Source organism: Lepidothrix coronata, unplaced genomic scaffold (genome assembly GCF_001604755.1).
Source record: "Lepidothrix coronata isolate B3197 unplaced genomic scaffold, Lepidothrix_coronata-1.0 Scaffold57, whole genome shotgun sequence".
NCBI lineage: Eukaryota > Metazoa > Chordata > Aves > Passeriformes > Pipridae > Lepidothrix > Lepidothrix coronata.
This window is the reverse complement of record NW_016690237.1, coordinates 1,172,264-1,197,645: the sequence shown is the minus strand read 5'-3', so window position 1 is coordinate 1,197,645 and position 25,382 is coordinate 1,172,264. Positions and strand designations below refer to the sequence as shown.

The 25,382-nt window shown below is 37.8% G+C and overlaps 1 protein-coding gene across 5 annotated transcripts in view; it reads left to right on the top strand.

Annotated features, from left to right (window-relative positions):
• Positions 1 to 25,382, top strand: part of FGF14 (fibroblast growth factor 14) — a 399,824-nt gene that overhangs the window by 264,500 nt on the left and 109,942 nt on the right. Inside the window, exon 1 of one of the 5 annotated variants that reach the window (XM_017816677.1) lies at positions 9,840 to 10,032. The exons of the other annotated variants lie outside the window; for them this stretch is intronic. Within the exon in view, the coding sequence (XP_017672166.1) occupies positions 9,840 to 10,032 (193 nt within the window). Of the gene's footprint in view, positions 1 to 9,839; positions 10,033 to 25,382 lie in introns of those variants that run through there. 5 annotated transcript variants of the gene reach the window in all.

Below are 25,382 nucleotides of genomic sequence, written 5' to 3'. Positions count from 1 at the left end.
ATGTAGCTTGTATATCTTTGAGCTTTAAGGCCCAGAAAGGATTGCTTTGTTTCTAGAGAGAAAATATTAGTCAAGGAGCCAAGGTTCACAGCAATTTGGCTGCCAGATTGTTCCATTTTTAATGACTTCTGTTCTTCCTTGTCAGTCTAGCATAGCCAGAACCACTCGCTAATTATTTACAGAGCAGAGTTTGGATTGCATCAGAGAGCTTCCACTCATCAAGCTGTTTCCTGGTATTAATTTAGCTCTTCCTTCCTACATCTGTAGCTAAAGCAAGTTTCCATAGTGCTTAAAGTAAAGCTGGAAATAACCCAAAAACTCTGAGACTTGGTGATCAATTTTAATTTTATTTTATTTATTTAAATGCAAAATTTAGTTGAACACAGAAGGGCAATGCAAGGGATGCTTAGAGATTTCTGGTAATAAATGTGTCCCAAAGGACTGAGTTGGAAAAGTAACCATGTACATAGCAGAAAGTTCAGTTTTAAGGTGGAGAGCTTGGGAAAAGTGGCTTTGGGAAGGGACAGTGTTTTCCTACTGGTATTCAAGTCTGAGCAGGTTTAAGAGCTGATGCGACTGAAAGGAAATTTCAGCAGTCTCTCGGTCTCGTCCAAGTATTCTGTTTTGACTGGATTCATGCATTGACTGATGCTTCTAAGTCACTTTTACTCACACAATAAAAGACTGTGAATAAGCGGACTGACATAATGGACACTCCAGGTTCTCAAAGACTGAAATATAGCCACCTAGCAGCTAGATCGCCAATCTTTCTGAAGTTCACAGCTTTCTGGGAGGCAATTTCACAATAGTCTTAGGTTGATCTAAGATGATCCTATCACTAATTACAAGTGACTTTTTGCATGACAAAAAGCGTAGTTAAGGTAGACTTTGTGGGTGTCCTGTGTCCTGTTGGCAGCAGACTATTGAGCCCTATTTTTGAGTTTTCAGGTACATTAGGCAGACAATGAGCATTATGCTATTAAGATAAAGGGCATTTTAGAGGGAGCTTAATGAGTCGTTTGAATGTTGAGATTAACAGGTGATTGTTGTAACTCTTATAACTGTGCCTAGGGTAATATTTATTATCTGTGATTAAATCTGTGCCTTTTTTTTTTTTAAATGCTTAGATTTTTCTATTTTTAAGATGAATGAAAACTCTCTTTCAACTAGCTAGATTGATTTCTAGCTTTAAAGTTACTTTAAAATAACAGGTTTTTTTAAAGAAAGGTACAGTCTGATGTTACACAGATGTTGAAAAATATTCCTTCCATGCAATTTTTACTCAGCTTTTGTCTGGTACAAATACCTCTCATTTCTTACATCAGCGCAAGTAATAAAAGAAAAATTTACCGGTATGTGTTGCAAGATATTCCTCAGTCAATATATCTGTGAAAAACTAGACAGACAGTGTCCACTGCTGGCAAATCACATAATTGCACTGCAGATTAGAGAGAGATGCTTTTGAAAGGTTTCAGTGAATTACGTCCTAAGTGTCAAATATTTTGTAATTTATGTTTGTAAGCTTGTGTTGTAAAATCAGGTCACTATGTTAGAAGTAATCATGCTTGTCAGATACTTCTGAAAATCTAGATTAACTAAAAAGAAGCTAGGCATACTTGTTTGAAGAGATTTATATATGTCATTAACCTACTCTGTTTGTTTGGAAGGGGTACCACAGTATGTGACTTTTTTTTCAGAGAATATTAGTTGCGTCTGAACCCCAAAGGAAGGAATGTGTCTGTATGAATAGATCTCAGAGGAGATCAAGGCCTGCCCTATTGATGAATGTGGCATTAACCTGAATTGTTCTATATCTACATTTTCTTCCTTCAGAGACTTACTTTCTTGATTAGCAGTACTCAGAGAAACACTGTATTACCTCCCCTTTAGAACATGAAAAGAACAAAATATCTTAGAATTAGTATGAAAGGGATTGCAAAACAAAAGTGATTTGAAAATAAATGGTAGAAGAATTGTAAAAAAAGACAGATTACTATAAAAAAATTCTTTTGCGAGGTTACTTACACTGTCAATTTTAGGTCACATAGCAGAAAATAAGACTATTTTTTCTAAATTATTTGTCAAGAAGTGTCTTTCATGCTTTCTTCCAAGAAACAAAATGATATCGTGGACGTGTTTGTATGTGTAAGCATATACGTGTGCATGCAAATGCATGGGCAGACATGCTCCAGTTCGTCCTGGCTCTGGTAAAAATCACTTTTTATATTTAAGGGATTATTAGTTTTAATTTGAGGTGAATCATTCTTCTGCTTCTCAAAATAGTTGTTTATGTATGTCTCTGCACATACTGTCTTGTCTGGTCAGCATTTTATTGTAATGGGTATAATTATGTTTTTTCTTCTGGGTCTCTGAGATGGTCAATATCTGACACCACCTTTGTTCTTAAGGTTCAGAAATATTGCACATTTTTTTTCTCATATTGTCATGTGTTCTCATATCTGTTCTAAGGAAAGCAAGAAACACACTTGTAAAGATGTTCTAGGAGTAGGAAAGCCTCACTGGAGAGTATTCTCAAACAGGTATAACAGCTTACATGCTCTGCCAACTGAACTGACTTCTGAGGAAATTCACTGTAGAGACCTAATTCTTCAGCAACAGCGTTCCTTTTGTTTCTGTAGAACAAAATTAAGCAGACTAACCTTACAGGGACTTTCAGTTACTTGAGAGAATAATAGCAAAATGTGTTGCATGTTTCAGAAGTCAGGCAAAACAGACAAGTCCTGCTGTGGCTAGATAAGTAAACACAACAGATGTTGGCTTAAGCTGTGCATATTAATGAAGAAGCTCTCCACGCTGTTTTTAGACCTCTAAATCTTAAACTGCTCTCTGCAGCTGTGTGGACTAGAGATGGGGGGGTGGTGTTTGTGTTTGCTTTTCTTTAATGAAAGTCCTTGTTCTGGCTTGTGTCACCAGAGCCTTGTCTGAAGCAAATCTGCTGTTAACTTCAGTGGAAACAAAATTAACGGCAATGTGTTTATGTTGTAGTTGTTAAGAACCTCTCTTTAAGGGGACTATTTAATTTTTAGAGGTAAAATAATATATATGTCACTGCAGAAACCACTGCAGAGGTCAATAAAGCTAAGATGATCCCAGGGAGGCAAGAAGCTGGAATATTTTATTGGACTTACAATTTGGTATTTAAGGGGTTCAGGGTCTACATATTCAACCGGGGGGTTGAATATTCATTCTATTAAAATTGGGAAGTTTCACAAGGATGACATAAGGGAAAAACCCAGGTTAACAAATCTTGGGGTCTTACAATTACATCATAGGAAAAGCCCTACTTTATCTTGGGGGATTTCATGGGGGAAGAAGGGTATTCAGGACTGCAAAATACACAGGATACAGAGGACACAAAGGGAGACATAAAACACAATAAGTCTCCTGCATGGGTTGATGAGATCAAGATGGGACACTCTTGGCTTGGGCAGGGCACGTCACATGGATGGTACCTTGTTTGCTTCTTATATCAAGGGGTTTTTTCCCCAACTTTCGTAGCCCATGGCTTTCTGCAGAGACCACCCAGATCTCTCTCTGCAGATATCATATTTTGGAATCCAACAAACCACAATGTATCAATTTTAAATTACTTTTATAGATTTTTCCCTGAAAGTGATCTTGACTATTTTTTTCCCCAGTTTTTTAACTGTCGTTTAAAAGAGACTTGTTGGAATTAAATTTTGGGCCTGGGTGAGCTATCCCGGAGACTCTTATATGATCTGTCTGCTCTTCAGATTCTCCTGTCAACTCAGCTGATTTGTTTTGTTCTCAAAAGAAGTGGTATCAGAAGTAGAGGACAAATAGAGTGAAAACCAGGAAAAGTCATGAAAGATGTCACAGGAGCTGTGCTAAAAGTTAGCAACTGTAATAATGCATACAATCTTGCCGAAAGATCAATTGTAAAAAATAGTTTAAGAATCTCCATCTCCTTTTTTTTTTTCTCTGTTGAAGAATGAAGAGTTAGCCAATGGAATAAAAAACAACGTTCTGAAGTAATTAAAGTAGGTATTTTACTTGACAGAGCACTACTAATGAGACTCATTACTACAGAATAATAGGTGAAATTTAGCATTGGGAAGGGAATGGGAAAAGCAAAGTCAAAAACAGAAAGCAAAACTAAGCATTCTTAGAACTATTCTAATGTCTAAAGAGTAAGTCAATATATAGAGTGGAGGTACTCAGTCCTTTGAGTTACAGATGTATCCCAGGTAATATGTGAGAGAATGAACACAGAACAAATATTGCACTAGCTAAGGCATCAGCTCTGAGCTGCTGTAGGCAGCACCTGAGCTGTTATGCATATTAGTGGTCATGTTTTGATAGTTCTCTGTATAACCAGTCATCTAATGTAGGACTTCCTTGCATAGTGCTTTAATTTATTTTTGTATGTGCACTAATTATGTTTTAACCGTTCTTCTTATGACTTGGATACATAAGGTCAAGTGAGTCCACAACCTGTGAAGAAGGTGGCTAAATTATGTGCAGTCCTCTGAACAACGTATTGAAATCTTACTTTTGTCTTGTTTAAAGGGATTCCCCTGACCTATTTAAACAAGTGATGCCACAGGAACTCCTATGTATTCAGTAGATTTTAATAGATATGAGTTTGGCTCCTTGAGTGCATTCTGAATGTTGAGACTGAAAGCTGAGTGTTTTTGATACAGAGCAGTGTGAAAGCATAGAAATCCAAATTCTCCAAATTTTGTGAAGTATATTATCATGTTTAATAAACTTTGTTCTTAATGCTCTCCAAATTCTAATCAATGAGCGTCAGGTGTTCAGAGCGGCAAAGATTTTAAATTTCAGTGCTTCCCAGTGCCTTGTCTTTTGAGAAGTTAACAATAACTTTTAAGGAGAACTATATCCAGATTAATATACAAGAATATGTAAAACGGACCCAATTTAAAGCTCATTGCACAAGCATACTAGTCTTATTATAAGCATGGAATGCGCATAAACTGTCGGAAAAGGGATTTCTTGTCTATGTTTTAGTATTTTCACACAGGTATGATCATGACAAATACGACCTTTTATGTTGACATGTTTTTCTAACTTAGGTTTTTTTCAATTAAACATTTACCAACCTACAGAGTAGATTATATGTTTCATCTTCAAGTCATTGTTATTTCTCTTGCTCCATCTTTGTCCCACAAGAAAATGAAAACAAGAACTGAAAGTTACTATTGCTTACCAATACCCATCCTCCTACGTAAGTACATATTGTGTGCCTTGGGAAAATATCAGTTTGCAATTATATGAATAGTCCTACTTGTAGGCCTGTATCACATTTTCTTATGATATCATAGTGTGGGAGTGCAGGTGTTTTAGTATGTACATCGAAATTAGGTACTTTGATTATGGTCCAACAAAACTACCAGCAACCTTCAAGAAATTTTTTTTATCAGAACCAACTAATGTTCAGAATCCCAATTTTAGTTAGAAACACCACCCTGGTAATCAGTCTACCGTCTTTTCAAAAACACCACAAGGTTGATTAAATGAATCCATCACAACTTAGAAACAAGTGTTTTTTCCACTCCTGAGAGGTCACTTTCTGGAATGATATTAAATTTTATGCATACCTTGCAATTGTGTGCCTAAATTGACACCTTTACCCCCAGGACATCCTTTCAAGTTTGAATGGAAATATAAGGAATAAGGTACTAATCTTTTTTGCAACTATAGCATACAACATCTTCCAAAGAAAAAAAACACAAATAATATTTTCAGAGACATGAAACAATCTTCAACTCTTTAGGGTCTAGAAGAACATCTAAATTCACAATACTTTACTAATGATTTCTAGAATACGGGATAAGTTGACTCTACCTCATCATATTCTAATGTATTTAACTGGAAAAATGAGCTGTGTGGGTCTACTGCTGGCAAGGAATTGCTATAAAAACTTCACTAGAGCTCATGAAACTCACACGTTTAGTAGCAATGCAATAATCTGACATTTTACACTCCTATAAAATATATGCGTGCAAGAACTTTGGGGTTTATTTTTTTTATTTTGTTTGGATTTGATAAGAAGAATGGTTTCAGGATATCTGGGAGGAGAAAATTTGGACGGAGTGTGTATAGGTGGGAAATACCTGACATCTTAAGTTCTGTAAATTTTGAAGCCAATGTGTCTAGGTTACAATAGACTATAAAGATTAAATTCCATTTTTCCTATAAGGAAATCCCTATAAAAGTGTGTTATGTATCACTAGTACGTGCATATACACAAATATTAATGTTGTAAATTTTAATATTGAATATTAATGTCTGAAAATACCATGTTGTAATTTATATGTTAAATTAGTTGAAATGGTATATGGTTTTTTCCCAGTAATACAGCAAAGAATAAATTTAAGGAATAATAATGTTTCTTATTATGTAGGTATTATATACCCTAGTATATAATACTGCAAGTATTTTATACACATTTTATATATGTTGATTTTTTTACTCTAAAATTCATTCAAGAAAGCAATGTTATAGATTCTAAAATGTTTTTGTTTCAGAAAACTCCTGAAATCCATAATAAATTACAAGTTAGAAATGAACAGATGGGAGAACAGAAAGTATTGAAAATCTCTGCTCACCCTCTTTGGCTTTTATTCATTTGTTTTCATATCCAGAGTATTGTTAATCAGAAATAAGACCCTGTTTTAATGTAAAAAATGTCATAAGTAAGATATTTGTCCTAAATACATAATCTTCTACAGTTATTGGTCTTTAAGGTAGCCAATATGTTCATACTTCTACAATCCATCTGTTAGCAAAACCTTCACTTTGACTAGAACTGCACACATTTTATCACAGGTTAAGACACCAGATGGCTCTCTTGAGTTTTCTTTGCAAAACCTCAAGCTGTAAACAACTGCTCTGCATTTCTGAGATGTGAGTAGGAAGCTATTGTTTTTGATCTCTCGAGTAAGAAACACGTTTTCTCTTTGTCTATAGGCATACCACCCGTTTTCACCTTCTTTGTTTCTTTTCTTTGCCATCACCTCAAGCATCATGTCGTTGAGAAATGGCAGTGTGTTTTGGCAAAGGCCCAATATTTGAAGGAAACTACGGGAAAGGAACAATGGTAGTAGATAGCATATAGCATAGCATCGTTGGACAGTATAAAGAGGTCCTTCCAGCAAAAGGGAATGTGGAACCTACATCTTTTTGGAGAGAGATTCTCATGCTAATGTTAGGTCTGTATGTACATATTCTACTCCTAAATTCCTGTGAAAATGAAAGACAGTGGGTGATTGGCCTTTATTTCACTCTACTCCCTCTCATTCATTCTTTTGTTTGGAGCCAGCAGCCAAGTCGAGCTGACTTAGGCTGCGTGTTGTCAGCTCCGCGGCGGTGGCACGGGATGGTCTATGCCACTCGCTGGTCCTCTCCGCTACGCTGTCCGTGGTGCTGAAGGCAGAAACAGACCTGGGAGGGAATCGGGCCGGGGACGGGACCAGGGCCGGGGCTGGGGGAGGCCCACTGGGGAGTCACTTGGAGGACCGCTTCCCTCTTGAGAGTTCTTAAGGAAGGCAGCACCGTGTCTTGTCCACTTCTGAGAAGGAAGGAAAAGGAAAGCAGCATACAAAAACACTACAGTGAATTTTATATTTAAAAATATAACCACCTGTCTAATTGCATTAGTTAAGGCAATTGTAACCGTTGTAAGGAAATTGCTGCTCTGTAAAAATTGCCAGATAGAAAATCCAATGAGACTTAGCTGAATCTCTTTAGAGACACTTTTAAATAGAATTAAAATGTATTATCGTGATCCGATTGTGCATGTTCTGTTCCTAGCTGGTCTAGTATTAATACAAAATCCCTGTATACTGGAGTTCCCACCATACACTTTTGCCCTCTGTATAAAAATAGCACTTTGTAGATTAAAGGATTTAGGGAAAAAATGGTCAATATCAGAGATGCTGAAACCTTTGCTGAAACAAGAACATACTCTTATATACTAGGTACTGTATTGCAAATAAATTAATTATTCTGGATTGATATTTACACCTCCAAGCCTGTTAAACAAAACAAACCAACAACAAAAACCCCACTACAAACCCCTCTAATAAGAAATTAGAGTGTTCTGTAAACAGTATAAAAATAGATATTTATTACACAATAATTCCCTGTGCAAGCATCTGTCCTTCTTTATAGGATAACTGCATTTTTTTTTTCTGTGTAGCTGCTTACTTCCTTTTTCTACTTTCCTCTGGCTAGTTACAACTTCAGGAAGTTTAACAATTAGGCTTGCAGAAAGTAAATCCGAAAAACTTTAAACCCTTATTTGAAAAGGGAGAAGAGCAAAGTGAAAAAGATGAAAGGAAACAAGTGAGATGTCATATTTTACATGGTAGTTACTATTTGCAGTGTCTTGTGATCTCCTCGGGGCAGATACTCCTTAGGCTTCTGTGTCTAGTGAACTTCCTCAAGTGCTTCCTCAAGTGCTCCAAAACGGCCTATAATTTTACACGGTGCTGGTCATCAGTAAGTCTACCAGCCGCGGCTGTTTGTGGGTGCCCTATGTTATTCCTTCGGTATTCGGGCTGACGGTGCCCTCCAGCTAGTAGATGTGCTTCTTCCTCATGGCTCTAAAACCTTCCCTTGAGGCAGAAACTCCTCTCCCGCCAGAGTACACCCCCAGCCCCGTCCGTTCCCGGATTGTGGGGCGCTCCTGCCCCGCTGCGGGAGGGCTGTCCGGCAGAGGGGCTGTGGCGGGGCGGGATGCCTGCCCTTGGTGGAACGCGGTGCCAACTCACCCGCCGGCCCTGCCCCCATGGCTTCACCGGCCTGGGGACGGAGACAGGTGCCGGTGTCACCGCTGGGGGCGGCAGGGGCGGCCGGCAGGGAGCCGGTGCCGGGGAGCTGGCGAGAGGGTGCGTGCGAGGGTGCCTCGGGCGGGCGGAGGAGAACGCGGAGGGCCATCCGCCACTCCGGCAGCACGCAGCGCCCTCCGCCCCCCCGGGGAGGGAGCCCCTTACGAAGGCATCCGGACGGGGGGCAGAGGCAGCTGGAGGCGGATGTACCGGGAACCCCCCCCGGTTCCCACCAGAAAACCGCATCAGCAACACCCTGTCCGTCCGACTCTCTCCCCCTTCTTCTGTCTTTCCCTCATTCCTTCTCCACCCCTCGCACCTTCGCCGCCCCTCGCCTTGGGGAGGACAAAAAAAGCTCCAGTGGTGCGTGCCTGTGTGTGTGTGTGTGTGTGTGTGTGTGTGCGTGTGTGTGTGTGTGTGTGTGTATTTGCGTGTGCGTGTGTAGGGGAGGCTGGAGCGGGGTGGGACCGAGGAGCCGTGATTACAGCTCTCCCCGGAGAAGAAGATTGCTCTCTCCAGATGCTGATTTCTGAAGCACTTGGCAATCATCAGGCGGGAGCCGGGAAGAAGCGGCGGTAGCCGCCCCGGCCGCGGCGATGGCAGCGGCGGGCGAGCGGGAGGCGGCGGCGCGGGGCTGAGGGGCAGCGCTGCCGGTCGGACACGATCCGACCCGACCCGATCCGACCCGACCGGGCGCGGCTCTGCCCCGAGTCCCGCTCGCTCCTCTCTGCGCCGCCAGCCCGCCCGCAGACACCCGCCCGAGCAGGTAGTAGGTGCCCCTGTGCTAGGACACGGCGGGGGTGACGGTGGGGCACCCATGCGGTGACCCTCGGCGGCAGCAGCTCCCGCCGGCCGCAGGGTGGAGGTGCCCCTCCGCAGCCGCGCCTCGGGCCGGAGGAGGCTCCCGCTCGCCCGCGTCCCCCGGGGATGGGTCCCCGCCGGGGCTGAGCGCCCCGCCGCCTCCCGCCTCTCTGCCCGGCGTGGGCGATCCGGCTAGCAGCCATGGCAGCGGCCATCGCCAGCGGCTTGATCCGCCAGAAGCGGCAGGCGAGGGAGCAGCACTGGGACCGGCCCTCGGCCAGCAGGAGGCGGAACAGCCCCAGCAAGAACCGCGGGCTCTGCAACGGCAACCTGGTGGACATCTTCTCCAAGGTCCGCATCTTCGGGCTCAAGAAGCGGCGGTTGCGGCGCCAAGGTGCGTCCTCGTGGCCGGGCCCGCCCGCGGGCTCCCGGGGTGGGGGACGGGAGGGGGCAACCTGTGGCGAAAAACTTCCCGGGTCGGGCGCCGCCCCCGGTCCTGCCAGCCGGCGGCTCCTGGCTCCCCGAGGAGCCGCGGCTGGCGAACCCAGCCGGCCCTGGAGCGCCGGTGCTGGTCACCATAGGTGTGCTACGGGCAGGAATCCCCTCGGGAGAGGCGGCCGGCGCGGCGAGAGCCCTGCCCGCCCCTCCGCGTGTCCTCGTCTCTCCCGTGTTTCTCTTTGAAGGACAAAGAGCGCATAGCGTGGAAAGCTCTTTGGGTGTCCGGTGTTTGAGGGCCGTCGTTCACCAGCCCTTCCTTGAGACACCCGCTTGGCTTTGGTGGGTGCAGCCTGGCCCTAGTGCAGGGGTCTTACTCCGCGCTGTCCGGTAACTTCCCAGTCAGCACACTGAGAGGTGTGGGAGAGCTCCTCAGCATCGCAATGGGTGCCCAGGTAGCAGGTCCACCTGCCTGTTGCCCATCCCCAACCAGGGCCTCGCCATGCAGACCAACAGGTTCTGCAGGCAGTTCTTCAGGGTAGATGATCAGTAGTCAACGGAGAAAACTGAAACTGGTTCCGTGATGATTGCATTCTATCCACTACGTTGTGTTAGAACACCAGAAATAAAAGGAGTCAAATGATATTGGAATGACTTATCTTTTTTTTACAGTTCTCTGGTATTCAACAGCATTCAGAAATGATGATGACTTACTTTGTACTTGTCCTCAGGAAACAAGTAGTTTTAGAACAAAAGGATTATATCATAAAGAGTGAAAATGTTAAGTATTACCTGAAATGTGGCTAATACTATCTATCCATGATAAAGCATAAACCACCCTCTGTTACATTAGAGAATGCCACCATGTGTTGTGGTTCAGTATGTATACTACAACTCCTCTTTAGGTTGGGTCAGAAGATAATTTTAAGAAGCATAATCAGGGAACTGTCCTGATTGATGCTTCCTGCCTCTTTTCCATGCCTCATACATGAAAAAGCATAAATCAACAAAATCCATGCAATTTTATTTTCATGTAGATTTGTTACAGTGAAATTATTTATTGTAACTTGCATTAAATGCAAGTTAAGTCTTGCCATTTTTAGGTAGTACAATGATGTAGGAAAGATGAGGAGGATCATGTCAGTGGCAAAATCTATAGTGGCTTTTCTTAAGCAGTCTCTGTGTGTGCTTAAGCAGACTAGAGTATTTTCTTTATGATGGTGGATTTTATAAGTGATACTTATTCATGAAAATGAATTTATGAGGATTTGCTAATTGAACAATTGTGCTTGATCACCTGTGCAGTCTTATTTGGGGGAAAACTCTGTATTTGACTATATTACCATTTGAGGAGATGACTGTTTCACAGAACTGAGATGCCAAACATCTTCCTAGGTAAGAAGGGACTTTATAGAGACTTTTGAATTCATTCTTTTTCATTTAGTCACTTTTCATAAGGTACATTGTGACATTCTTGAACAAGAGAACTGGATTAGAATATAACTCTGCGGTTAACCTGTACCACGGATACAGAAGATTTCAGTAAGAATAATCAGAACAAGGGCTATTCACCAGTAAAGTCTGCAGTATCAGACCCCCGAGTTTATTTTCTCTAAGAACTCTTCATGTTGAGACATGATGATATTTATCCATTGATTTAAGTTAAAGGCTCAATTACTGCTCATCCATAGGAATTCCTGATGAAAAAAATACTATCATACTTTTTACTGTGTATGTTCTTGATGCACAAAGTGATACATGGAGTACCTGTGGATTCAAAGTTGCATGCTGTTTAAGAAGGAAACTGAAGAAATAATCAAGCTGAAGTCATTACTTAAACATTTTTTGCATAATAACTTACAATGAAAAATCATTTGGGAAAAAAAACCAAATAAGCCACATTTTATAGGGCTGATTGCTTTAAAACACATTATAAGAGTTACGAAATTACTGTTTATGAGAGTGTCTTTTTTATAAACATTTAGCAGAGCATCTTTTAGATAACATTTAATAACATTCATCTGATAAATGAACATTTATCAGAGTGCCTTTTCAGTTTTCCTAAACTGAGCTAAATGGCATGTGAAGTCTTCACTGAAATCATACTGTCAAAGCCATTAAAACAAATCTTTGCCAAGCAAAATAGGATGAATTTCAAAACATCTGTTGTCAGAAAGGTGCTATGGGATCTTGACGAATAAACCTTCTGTAAATGATATAGAGTGTCACAAGAACACTGTGAAAAATGAGCTAATCGAGATGTTACAAACCATCTGTAGCATTCTCATACAATTCAATGGAAGTGTAGAAGTATATGTAAAATGTTTATGTATAGCAGTAAAAGCTAGACTCTGTTTTCCATGAAATAAAGAAGTGTTTTGCTTTGTGCTTACATATGAAAAGTAACTGTTTCCCCATCTTTGAAACAGACAGTGAAAACCAGTGATGCTGCTTTTTCAATCAAAAATGCACATTTACTCTTGTACACATATATGTATGTGAATTAGGTAAATAGATATGCACGATATATGCACACATGCCAACATGTTAGCAAACTTTAAAAAGCATTCTTTATTTTTAAACTCTTCTTTAAAAATGCCTGTTAGTACTGTTCTGGTTCAGTGGGATTTATTTGAGAACAAATGAAGTTATCATGAATACATAAAATACCACAATCATGTGTATGCCCTGTAGAAATTTATTTCTGTCATTGTGACAAATGTTCTGTTCATAGTCCTTTGTTTAGGGGCATACTAAAATATCAACAGAAGTGTTCTTTGGGAGACTAACATTTTGGAAGAGTAGCATTAAAGATACATCCAGGAGCTCACTAAGGGCAAAGAGTAATATTTGTGTTTACTTATACATTTTCTCTAATGATAGATGCCATGGTAGTTTTAAACAGCATTACTAAAATGTTGATTATTGAATTAAACTAGCAAAGTGCTTTCTGTGAGAGACTTGCCTGATAATCTACTGAGTGGAAGAAACCATTTTCATTTACTGGACAGCTTTGATTCATATCGTTTAGTGTTATGATATTTTTAAATTTATCTCATTTTTATTTTATTCTACCTTCATCTGATGAAGAAATCACTGTCATTAATTTCTGGATAGCCATGAAGCCAAGATCTTGCCTGATCTGATGCCAGACACCAATCAACTATGAATCATCCTCCCCTGGATTAGAGGTTGTTTAGTTATAATGGTTTAATTTACATTAATATAATCACAAATAGAAGAATTGACAGTCAAGATTTTGTCTTCATGTGAAATAACCTTAGCTAACCTGGGGAAATGCCACTTCTTCACCTCAGGCACCTATAGAGAGAAGAGATTAAAACGTATGCTTGTCTCTAGAGCAAATTCAAACTTCTTAGCCTGTATTTTCTTCTCCATATCTAGCTGCTTTGCTAATCTAAAAAATCTTCATTTGGTTAATTAGGTCCCTTGAGAATATTCTGCTGGAAAATACTCAACATTTAAATGTATTAATGTCTGATGTTTACTGTTTCTGTGTGCTAATACCACATTAAGCCTTCTAAATTTATATACGGAGTGTCTGAATTCTGGAATGACTTGGCCTCTGATTTTGTACATTAATATTTATGAGAAAGAGAGATCTAGGGAACATGTTGAGAAAATGCATTGATTAGATCTTACTGCATCTACAAAAGTAATTTAATTCTCCAAAGAAAGCATTTTTGGAAAATTGCTCAGTAGATCAGCTAATGTTTTTCAGCAGATGTGGGAGTGGCCCATAATCTCAGATATAAGATAATTCCCAGTATACATAGTGCCCTAAGTAGTTTTTAGTTTTCCTACTTATGGAATGAAGTGTAACTGAAATGGAGATCTGTGCACATGAGTGTACATGACTTATTTCCCAAAGCTTAAGAAACCACATCAAATTCCTACTAGTTAGCTCCCGCGTTGGATGATCTGGCTTGCTCAAAGTTTTAGCAGACCAAAACCTGTAGCTGTGCTTTCCTATGTGACTGTCCTCAGAATTAATCCTTTTTGACTGTTCTTTAAAACCCACTGCTCCTGTTTTGTCTAGGTGCAAGACTGCCTGTTTCTCAGGGTGTTGAACTGATATTGCTTGTTTTTTGCTTCTTTTCTGCAAATGAAGTTGATTAACCCAGAATCCTTTTGGAACTGTAAACACAGTCTTAACAGTCTATATAATAAATTATTAATTTTTTCTCTCACTGCTGTTAACCTATTCAAAGTATGTCATGATCATCACAAACTGGAACTGTGAATGTAAAATATTCTAAGCATATTTAAAAAATATTTTTGAAAACATGATTTGCTAGACTCAGTGTCCATCTTTGTTTCCCATACATTCAGTATTTCACATAAATCCTGTACTTGCTAAAGGAAGCTTTTAAAAGAAATGCAGTAATACCTGGAATGTAATTCTTATTCTAAACTGGTCTTGGTAGCTCTAAAAGTGACGAGCGAGTTGGTTTTGAGAGCAAATGGGGAAAAATAGTAACATAATTTTAGGGACTATTGATATTTAAAAATATCCCAAATAGGGGTGATAGAATAGTTGACATTTAATAAACAGATAGTTCTGTACCAGTGTTATTTCAGAATATCTCCTATTTTAATGTAAAGCGAATAGAAATACTTAACTATTGTATATTTTAAAATATTCTGTTAAAAGTAGAAATCAGATAACATCTGAGAGCAGTAAGTATTTTATGTTTTCTAAATATTCTAAGTTTGATGTTAGTTACAAGCTAAGATTTGTGTTAAATTTCTCAAAGACTTCACAGCTATTTTCGTGAATTCTTGCTTGTTTTGTCTAAAGTGCTGTGTTGTTTGGGTTTTTTTTTGTCAATGCTTTATTCCTGATAAGCATTGTTTTACATTTATTTACCTCAGGTAGTTTGTATATCTGAAGGATATGTGAAATTGGAGGAACCCAAATTTCACTTTTCCTATACACAAACATTGCTTTTTGATATCTTCACTCATTAATTGGAGATGTAGCACTTCATTAGAAAATGTACTCTTCAATCTTGAGTGATCTTCTGGATCTCCAAAGTTCAGGCAAGTTCTGTCCACATATAGCCTTTTTTTTGGTAAGGTATATCCATTATTGTATTATTAAATGTGTTGTAGAACTAAGTTATCTGATTAATAGAGATATTAAGGGATATTGCAGTACAGATAATTTCTGATTCATGGTGATGTAGTGACAGGTGAGGTGAGGTTTCTTTACTGTATTTAAAGACAGAACTCTGTCTTTTAACAGTATATAATTTATTAGTAGATGTAATTTTTTTGATGTTTCAGGCTCTAATTTGAAATAAATGAAAATCAGAGCTTAAAACTTGTTTTGAATGATTGGTTTTCAAGTCAGTAGTTTATAAACAGAAATAATTAATTTTAATATAGAGCTAACACTCAAAACATTTATTACAGAAAAATTTTCTGTTGAAGCTTTTTGATTTAGACTCTGAGCATAAATTTGAAGATAGTCAGCTGTGGATCCCCATTTTTTGTAATGAGTAAACAGAGGTCTCTCTTATTTGGTAATATGTAAACTCCTTTCTACCTTTGGCAAATACTAGAGTCAGCAACAGACAGGAAGATGTACTCCAGGGGCATGTACTCTTACTGTGCCATCAGCTTTTTCTGCAACCCTTGGATACGAGTGCATTTTTGTTTTCAAGACTTATTATTATTAACTCAGATCTTATGCTCTGCCATACACTGAGTGGTGTGAAAATAGAAAGAATATATGATACTACATTCCATGGTAGAAAAGGTTTAGGAAATTAGTAAAGCTCTAAATTTCTTTTATTGTGATTAAAAATCAGCAACCTGCTTCCATTCCATTGTAGATGATAACATTTCTGTACATTAGAGGTTTCGTTTTTTCATTTCAATACAGAAATATAATAATCTGCTGAGATCAAGGGTAGATATTGTAATTTATTTTCCTATGGGACTGAAAATGAGGGAACTTATGCTTTCCTGGTGCCAAGGATGGAACTAGCTGTTTTTGATGCCAGAATTTAGGAATATATGTTTGCATCAAGTTAGGGATTGGCAGAAGTAGAGTCCAGGACTCTCAAGTTCTGATTCTACATTATAAACTCTAGATGATTTCATCAATAGGTGACATTACTTAAATTTATACTTTTGTAAATAAAACGAAAGAAGATGGAGAATTTTTGTATTTCAAAAGAAAGCTGGTATAAGATTGGAAAAAGTAAATGGTGAAAGTTCTACATAAAATTTAAATAGATGGATTGTGTTGAAAAAAATACAGAAACCTTGTTCCCTCAAGGTTTTCAGGGTCTCGGGTTGTTATGGTTGCCATTTTGTAAAATAGTGAATAGAAGCTAATAAATATGATATTGGTTTTTCAGTAAGATTTTCATAAATGAACCTAGAGAAAGATGACTGAAATAGGAATGTGAAGAATATCCTTTTTCTAAGATATAAAGCGTTATCCCTAGGATGTAACTAAATTAAACAATTTAATTACATCTGTGGTCTTGATTCTATTCCCTTGCCCAGGTGTAGAACTTTTGAAAGGCATTGGAGTTACTGTGCTATAAAACTGCTGTAAACTGAATCATGATTGGACAGCTGATTGGCAGTGTTTAACATAAATAAATGATGGAACTCAGCGTTTGTTTAAAATATTAAGTCAAACATTTTGTTCCATGTAAGAATAATTCAGCTTTATGAAACACAAGCACCCAGCCCGTTGTCTCTGTAGAAGTCAATTTTAAAATCTGTAAAAATAAAAAATCCTTCATAATTAACTATCATTTCCATTGCAAAGCCTGCCCTTTCTTTTTTTTGCAAACTCCAAGATGTATCCAAGACACAAAGTGTAGCTGTTGCTGCTCCTCCTTTAGTACTGTGAAGCCTGGCTCCAGGAAGCATCTAGTTTTGGTTGCTAGGCTATTTCCAGTGGTTTTTTTTAAAAAAAAAAACAAAAAAAAAACAGAAAGGAAGAAAGAAAAGGAAGACAGAAAAGGAAGGGAGGAAAGGGAGGGAACAAAAACAAAAAAGGAAGGGAGGGGAGGGAAGGAGGTAAGGATGGGGATTTTTAAATTAGTCTGCATTTTTTAATAGCTCATTGTACAGGTAAACATGAGTGAAGTTTCATGTCCTAATGAAAAAGGACTTTTCAAGCCTCAAGATATTTTTGTTACTGAATTTCAAAGTCACTCAGCACACAGCAGATATGTCAGGCTTAAGAAAAGGTCAGCAGGCTTCTTTGCAGTGAAGTTTCTTATAGAACTATAAGCCTAGAGGTGAGAGCTTGTACCAAGGTGTCCCTTAATGCAATAATGCATTATAGGTATTTCTAGTTTTAAAACTAGAACAATGGGAGGGTGGTGGGTGGGAGATGTGTGTTTAGTAAATTTACTATGCTTTTATTGTAGTATTTTCTGTAGTGTGAAGGAGGGATGTCTTTGAAAGGCAACTGTTTACTTTGGACTTCTGTGATCATAAGTAGTAACTTTATGGTTTATATATACCTACTTACGTAAAAACAATACATACTAATGCTTGTGTTAGTGCTCTCCTTTTAAAAGTATGTTCTATAATGAAACAGTGAAGTCTATTTCAGTATGATTCATATATTATCTTTTCAAACCTTCAACAGAGTTTTTCATACAGAAGCAGACTTAATTTTTGTAATTAGAACAATGTGTTTAAAGTTTATTGTTAATTCATAAAGAATAGTCTGTTTGCTAGACTATAAAGAAAATAGGTATTTACATTTGGTTTTGTTTTAATCCTTAATTATTTATTCTTTGTTTTGTTTTTAGGAACAATCTTATAACAAATTGGTATGTTCATAAATGTAGTGTAGTAAGAATTTTTTCCAATCACTCTCTCTTGCAACCTAAACTCTGTAGTTCTTGGAATATAGTTTTAACTGTTCCAAAATCTTTCAGCTTTTACTGAGAGTTCAGTTGTTCACACACTTACTGCCTTATGCATTGTGAATATTCCAGCTTAAGAAGATGCTCCTCTCATTTTCATCTATCTAGTTTATGTATAACAGACTTGAATTCCTCTACCTTAATTAGTGGTTTGTATCTTTTCATATGAAATTCTGATGAGTTGAAAAAATTTGCCACTGTAATCTGTATACCATCAACTATTGAATAAATGAACTCTTAAACTTCATTCCTCTATTTTCTCTTTTCACTTTTCTTGCTGTGCAATCAGAACAGCTCTATCTTTGTAATCAGAACAAAGACACATGAAATGTGTAATATTTTGTTCCAAACAGTATTTTAAACTGTTTTATTTAAGCCAACAAAAATAAGATTCCATCAACTACTGAATCTCTTTCTATGAAACTAGAAAGAAACTTACATGGTAGGAAGGTCTTTGCTACAGCCTTTCGGAATTTAGCAAGCCTTCCCTCGTGTCCACTACAAGTCCTGTCTCATCAGAGATCAGGTTAGGCTTGTACCTGAAGATTACCCATGCTTGCCCTCAAAAAAGTAGAGGTATGATTACAGAATGAAGACCTAAGTATGGTTGTCTACCCCTTTTCTTGTGTAAGGACACACTATAAATAGTAATGGATTTCTTCTGCTAGTAGTTCCTTTTCATTATCTTATCAATTTTCTGGGATCATGACTGTGCCAAGAGGTAGAAATAATTGTAAAATAGCACATGATACTTCAGGTTTTTTTAATAGAAAGCTATTTCTGGAGCTAAAAAATTGAGAGTTTGATCCCTATATTGCTGATACAGGTAATCTGAAGAAAGGAAAACCTCTTTTGCTTCTAGCAAGTGTTTTTGAACTTAGGTTGTGTATCTTTTAAGGATTTAGAAATTATATGTTCCTCCTAAGGTACTCATTAGAAAGTTATTGATAGTGAACAATATACATCACCATCATCATCACTACCAAGCAAGTATTTTTTTCATCTGAATACCTTTATCACAAACTCCAAACAGAGTCTGGTGCATATATTACTTAAATCTTTTTCACAAAAATGAAAAAAATGAAGACTTTACTCTTAACTTCCTTATGACTATAGTTTTGGCTTGCTTAAAACAACAGTCTGAATTCTGAGAAGCTTTTATTTTTACTTACCTTTTGTTTTTTCCCCTGAAGGTGGTTTTGTGCAGAGATTAGTGTATGGTTGAACTCTTCCAGGCATTAGATTGATAAACCCCACTTCATTATTGCTTCCAATTATATTTTAGCTTTCTGACAAAGTAGAAATAGCTGGCATTCTAGTTAATTCCAGCTCTAAAGGTCAGATGTCCCCAAATTGTCAATTTGGGTACAACTAAGAAATGTAACATTTTAGGATTTTAGCACTTTAGCATTTCTGTAGGTGTAAATTCATTTATTAAATTCTGTTTTCTAAGTAGCTTATATGAGCTAAACAACTGCGATGTTGTGATGTTACTACCCTAAAACCAGACATTTTGATTTAATATACACAATTTTGGGAATCTTTGTAAAATTTATATGTACTGCTCTTTTTAAAAATTATTCTATTGTAATTTCTATGTAAAATAAGCAAAGAAAAATTGTGCATACCAATAAATCAAAATGAGTGGATGGCTCAGATTTATATAAGTTATGACACTAATGGCTGCTAATTAGTAGCATTCAGGTATGAATAGTCATTTGTATCTCATGGTTGTGATGACAATGGCTGGATCAAAGCAATAGCTATCTCAGGACCACTTATCATAGTCAATCAATCAATCAATCATCACCCTGTTTATCAGTGGTTTATGTCACTAACATAATAGTTGAAATGAACTGGTGCCATAAGCAAACATTTCTGTTGAGTTATTGGGATAGGTTTTTAAGTCATTGGATATCAGTGAACAGGTTGTATTCAAAGTTTGTATTGGATAAACAGTCAACAATTCAGGATCTGATTTACTAAAACTCTCAACTTTCAGAGTTCAAATAATAGCAGATAAAAAAGTGGTTTAAGCAGCCTGAGTGACAAATGTATGAGGGACATAGTGAATCTCATCTTAAAAAATGTTTACGCTTAGAGGTTCTTAACTATAATTTTGTCAGCTTGTTACCAACTTCACACAATATAGTTATTTTTGTTTTCACAGTTGGCATTTGTTTTAAATACAGGGAGGGATGTAAGGAAAATCAGCCTATTTTCTACTCTTTGCTAACAAGTGTTCAGATATAAGTAGTGTAAGTGTTGAGTATAAGTAGCTGTGGGGAATGCATTGGTGGTAAATTGCTGATGATATTTTCCCAAAATCATTCACTGCAAATTTTGGCTAAACTTTCAGAAATTTCAATCATGTTAAGGTGTGGAAAGGATAAGTTGCATGCATCTGAGCAATCTGACTAGAGATTTTAGTACTTTTAGCTTAAACAGCATTGTAAAGACAGTGTAATTTTTAGGTTTTTTGATTATTTCTGTTCTGATATAAGTATCCATCCAGGACATAATAGGAGTTGTTTGAAGCAGTATCTTTGGATTTAATATATTTTGAATATTAGTAGTATGTTTAACTTCAGAACTTTAGTTCCTAATTAGAGTAGAGAAGTCAGCTACATTTGGAGCCTAAAGCAGGAAAAAGCTTTTGTTTCTTTTTAGGTATATTTGTTGCCTTCAATTGTATCAAGGATGACCCAAACTACAAAAAATAAGACATGATGTAGAAACAGTCTTTAACTATTTGCTACTTACTGTTATTCTACTTTATTTATATTTTGATTGTGTAATAGTTTATATATATAATGGTGTTTTTTTCCAATTTATTTCCAGATAGATGTGTGCAATTACATAGGAACAATTTGAGTGTTTGCTGCTTATTTTCCAGAGCCGTTCAGATGTGATACCAGAGGACTAATGGCGCAACTCACATCCTGAGTCCAATAGATTGTGGCATACTGAGTTTTTTTTAGGGATATGTCATAGCTATGTAGGAGGCGAAAAAATGTTTCTTCACTTCTGCCATAGTATCAGCAATGTCTCACACAGTGGCTTTAATATGTTGACAGCTTGGTGAGTCCTGACTCTCCGTCCATTTGGTTATCGGGTTGAATTTTTACCCCTGAGAAGGCTTTTATCTTTCTTTTTTTGTTGTTGTTGTTTTTGGGTTTTTTTTGGTAGTTAACATGAAAATTACACAGTTTTGGGCTCTACTCTCTACTGTCATGGAAAAAAAGTGTCTTTAGTCGACACCTGTTGAAATACCAGTGTTATTATTATTGTATCCCTTGTTGAGAATATTTTCACGATGAATTGGACTTTGGTCTTTCCGTACACTGGATGAATTGGATTTTCTAAATTTTGAGTGTGTGGCTAGTTACAGTTATTCTTCACTCTTTGTAGGAAGGCACTGTATCAATGTTTTAAAAACAATTGTGAGGCTGTTCATCAGTGAGCTAATTCTGAATAATGTTAGTTCATCTGTCTATATACTTCTATCTAATCTCCCATTTAAGAGGAAAATGAGGAAACTGAATAGATTTTTATAATTGAGGTCATTCAGACTTTGGTGCAAGATAGACATTTTCCTATTTGCATTTCAACGGAGAAAGGAGAAGTATGATTTTCTGTAGCTCTGGAAACCCTTTGCCACCACCTTTGCCCATAAACTTCAGCAGAAATGCTTTTCAAAGGAAACAGGATTGTTTTCCAACAATCCCAACATGCAGTTGTGCAGTCCTGCCATTCAGAATCACAGGGATTAATGTTGCCATCCTTCTTCATTGTGAATATAAGGCTGAAATAAGGCCAGCCATGAGGGTGTTGCTCAGTCATTACAGTAAGATCAACCAGCACTGAATCTCACCTCTTGCTCCAATGGGAGCAGTGAAACAGATATCATAGTGCTTATATGCCACTTGGGTAACTATGTGTCTGCAAATTAAATTAGAAAAAAACAGTAGAAGGGAAGAAATTCTTTTGACTATCCTAGCAACAGGATGCAGCTGTAGATACATAACACATGTAGATCAGTTATGATATTAAATGTTAAGGTTATTCTGGGTATTTATGTGACTTCTGAGCACTGGGACTCTTCGGGACAAGAATATGACTCTCTAATGTAGACAAGGCCATAGTTATCCTTATCTGTGCTGTGATAAAGCTTAGACCGTGGAAGGCATGTTGGCTTAGGCCTGCACCTTGAGATTGCTCAAAACCCAAAAACAGAGAGAGCAGTTGTGGTTTGTAGTCTGCTCCCTAAACAGCTCCTAACAGAAGGACATAGCAATGAATTGAAAACTGCTCTGGCTCCTTAAAAGCTTCAGCTTGAAAATCAGACTAGTAGTAATACCAACAACTTGTTAAACAAAGCTGTGCAGAAAATGACTGTACTGTCATCTGGGAAAACAAACGACATTTAGGTTTGTGCAGTTTTTCACTGTGAAGCATGCTGTATTTTCTATTTTGTCAGAACAGCATTTCCAGCCAAAGCCTGTTCTGACAGACACATCCTGACTTACCATATTGGTAAGACACCTGATTACCCAAGGAGGGGGATGGATTGGGGGGAAACTCAAACAAATGAGTTACACGTATCTTGTTCCATCTAAAAAACTGTGGTGGGTACACCAGATTTATTCAAAGAGTACTGTTACATGAATTATTCAGTCTTTAACTTTTGTGTCATTGATTCTGTAATGCCTCATATCTGCCAAGATCCTTCAGTTTCATGCATTAAAACACAGCCAAGCAGAGTAACAGTTGGTTTGTGACAACCAACTACCCGACAGCAGTTATGTAATTTCAATCAGTAGAGCAGAGTTTAGAGCAAAGTCATGCTGTACTATGGGTGAACTTCAGGCCTATCCCTGTATCGTCGCTGTATTTCATTGAGCTTATTTTCCTTAAAGCTTTCTAATACTAAAAGAGGCAGATAGTTGGAATTAGTTTCAATTCTGTAAAGGTAGAATAAAACATAACCAGTTAGTTCTGGGACTGCAAGTTTGGAACCTGCTGATGACCACAACCAATTTTTGTACCGATTTTGATAAACAAAAACAGAGATTTTGATTCCATTTCAATCATTTCTGTATGTGCAGAAGTTATATAAATCTCTCAAGACTGAGTTTTTCATTTTAGTACATGAAGCTGAAGAACTTGTTCCTCATTTTGAGTTCTCCACTGGAACTACTAAGCAAGACTGACCAGACAATAAGCCCATGCAAAGTAGTCCCATAGAAGATATATGAATCAAAAATACATCTGCCTTTATTTCCTGTCCACTTTGAGTATAAGGAAAGATACAACTGTGAATTTGTTAAATTGCTGTGGCCTATTGGTAATGAATGTTGGAAGGTTTCATTTGAATGGGAACTTTAAAAAAATAAAAAATTGCCCCCCCAACAAATCCCACAATAAGGATCAAACTAATATTTTTCTCATAAAGAATCTGAATTAATTTAAAATATAACCAAAATCATTCTGTTAGCATAAGTTTTACTGGATGCCTACTAAAATGAGTCACATTTGGCATCCAGACAGGTTTTGGTACGTGGCATTGGTCTTCTAGCTTGCATTCATAGAGGAGTTGCACTATCAAATGTAAGCAAACTTTCCAGACTTCAGACATGGAAGCATGCCAATGTATTACATTTAACATCAAGAAGGTTAGAAGGTTCCAATCGTCATTCTAAGGAAGTAGAGATAAGTAGGGTACCTGGTTTAGGAAACTGAGTTAGCAGTGTGATTTAAGAAATTAGCTTCATTTATCTAGGCTTTAATTTTAGCAGTTGAACATAAGCTTTGTGAGGGTTTGCGCTTTCACATAACAACAAAGTAGTGATGACAGTGGTAAGTCACCTGTGCTAGAGAGGGTGGAAGGTGCATGTGTGTGTGTGTGCACTAATTTTGAGATTGTCTGTTGCTGTAGTCTATACTGTTGTAGCATTAATGAAACTCTGCCTTAATGAATAAGAGATCTGCATAATTTATTTTGTGACTTGTTCAAGCGATCTTCTGTTGTGCTGTGTTTGCTTGCATTATTCTTTGGTTTTTATGCTTGTAACTATAATTGTTTTGTTTGCTTTTTTTAAAAAAAAAAAAGTGAACCAGTCCTTTAGGACTGTATATCATCATCTGGGAAAGGAGAAAAGAATTAACCAAATATTTTATGGTGAGCAAGTAAAGTGAAATTGTCACATATGATCCTTCTTCCTAGGCAGATGAACTACTTTTTTTTTTTTTTTTTTCTGACCTTCTGGTAGAGATCGTTGGACTGATATTTTGATTTTGCCCAAAACAGTTTTCCTGGTCTGTCAGGATTGGCCAAATGCCAAACTTCCATCAAAACAGGATATTTTTGTTAAAATTTCTGCTCAAAAAGTCTTACGGCTGGAGAATTTTATTTTTCTTTCTTAAACTCCAGGGTATAACAAACAGTTCTGTGGGTCGAGCACTTTCCTACCATGTGCACCTTTCAAGTCTTGAGTTCCTACTTGCTTTGATGCAGACAAAAAGCCTTTAACCTGATTCTGCATTGTTTGCCAGACTGCTAGTTATTCCTGTGTGAGTAACCCTGGTAATGTTTTTCCTTTCTTTCAATTTTTTTCTTTAAGAAACCTTTGTTCTGGGCTTTATCCTGAAAGATTATTTCACAATGGGAACATTATTTTCTGCTTAATTTTGTCTAGAAAGCTTTTTCAAAATACATTATTGTAGTCAGATAGGAGGTGACAGATGTTTATTACCAATTCCAGGACATTATCAGAGAGGGTTTAGTGGTGTGGAGTGATGGTAGTTGTAGGACAGTTACGGAGCCGGAGGTTCATTCTTGGTTGATGAGGTGAAAAGATATTTACTCCAGAGCACAGTGAAATCTGTGTTTCATCATCTGGTTTTGAACATTTGCTAGGCAGATCATCAAAGCAAAAAAGAATCACTTCAGTGTCTTAGAAGCATTTTTCTGTTAAACGAAGCTGTAAACTTTATCCTTTTGAGGTTGGCTTTATCCATTTTCCCACATCCACATGCTAATTTTAGACACCAGTTGACAAGTTTAATACTTGTGCCACCTGTACACTATTGTTACCTGTACACTTTGATTGGGAGGTAGATCTTTATACAATATGTTTTTTTGCTGTTGAAGGATTTCAGACTTGTTTCTTCAAGGAATTGAAAACGACAGATATCAAGTAGGACAGGGAAGTAATTTATATTCTGGAATGCTGTGGGTGAGTGTCACAAAGGCAGAGGTCTGTTCCCCTTCAGCTGTGGGAAGTTTTAACTATTACCATGTGTTTCTGTAGACTTCTGACTTTAAGGTAGTCCTTTTAAGTTCTTTGGAGAGAAACAGAGTTACTGAGCACATTTT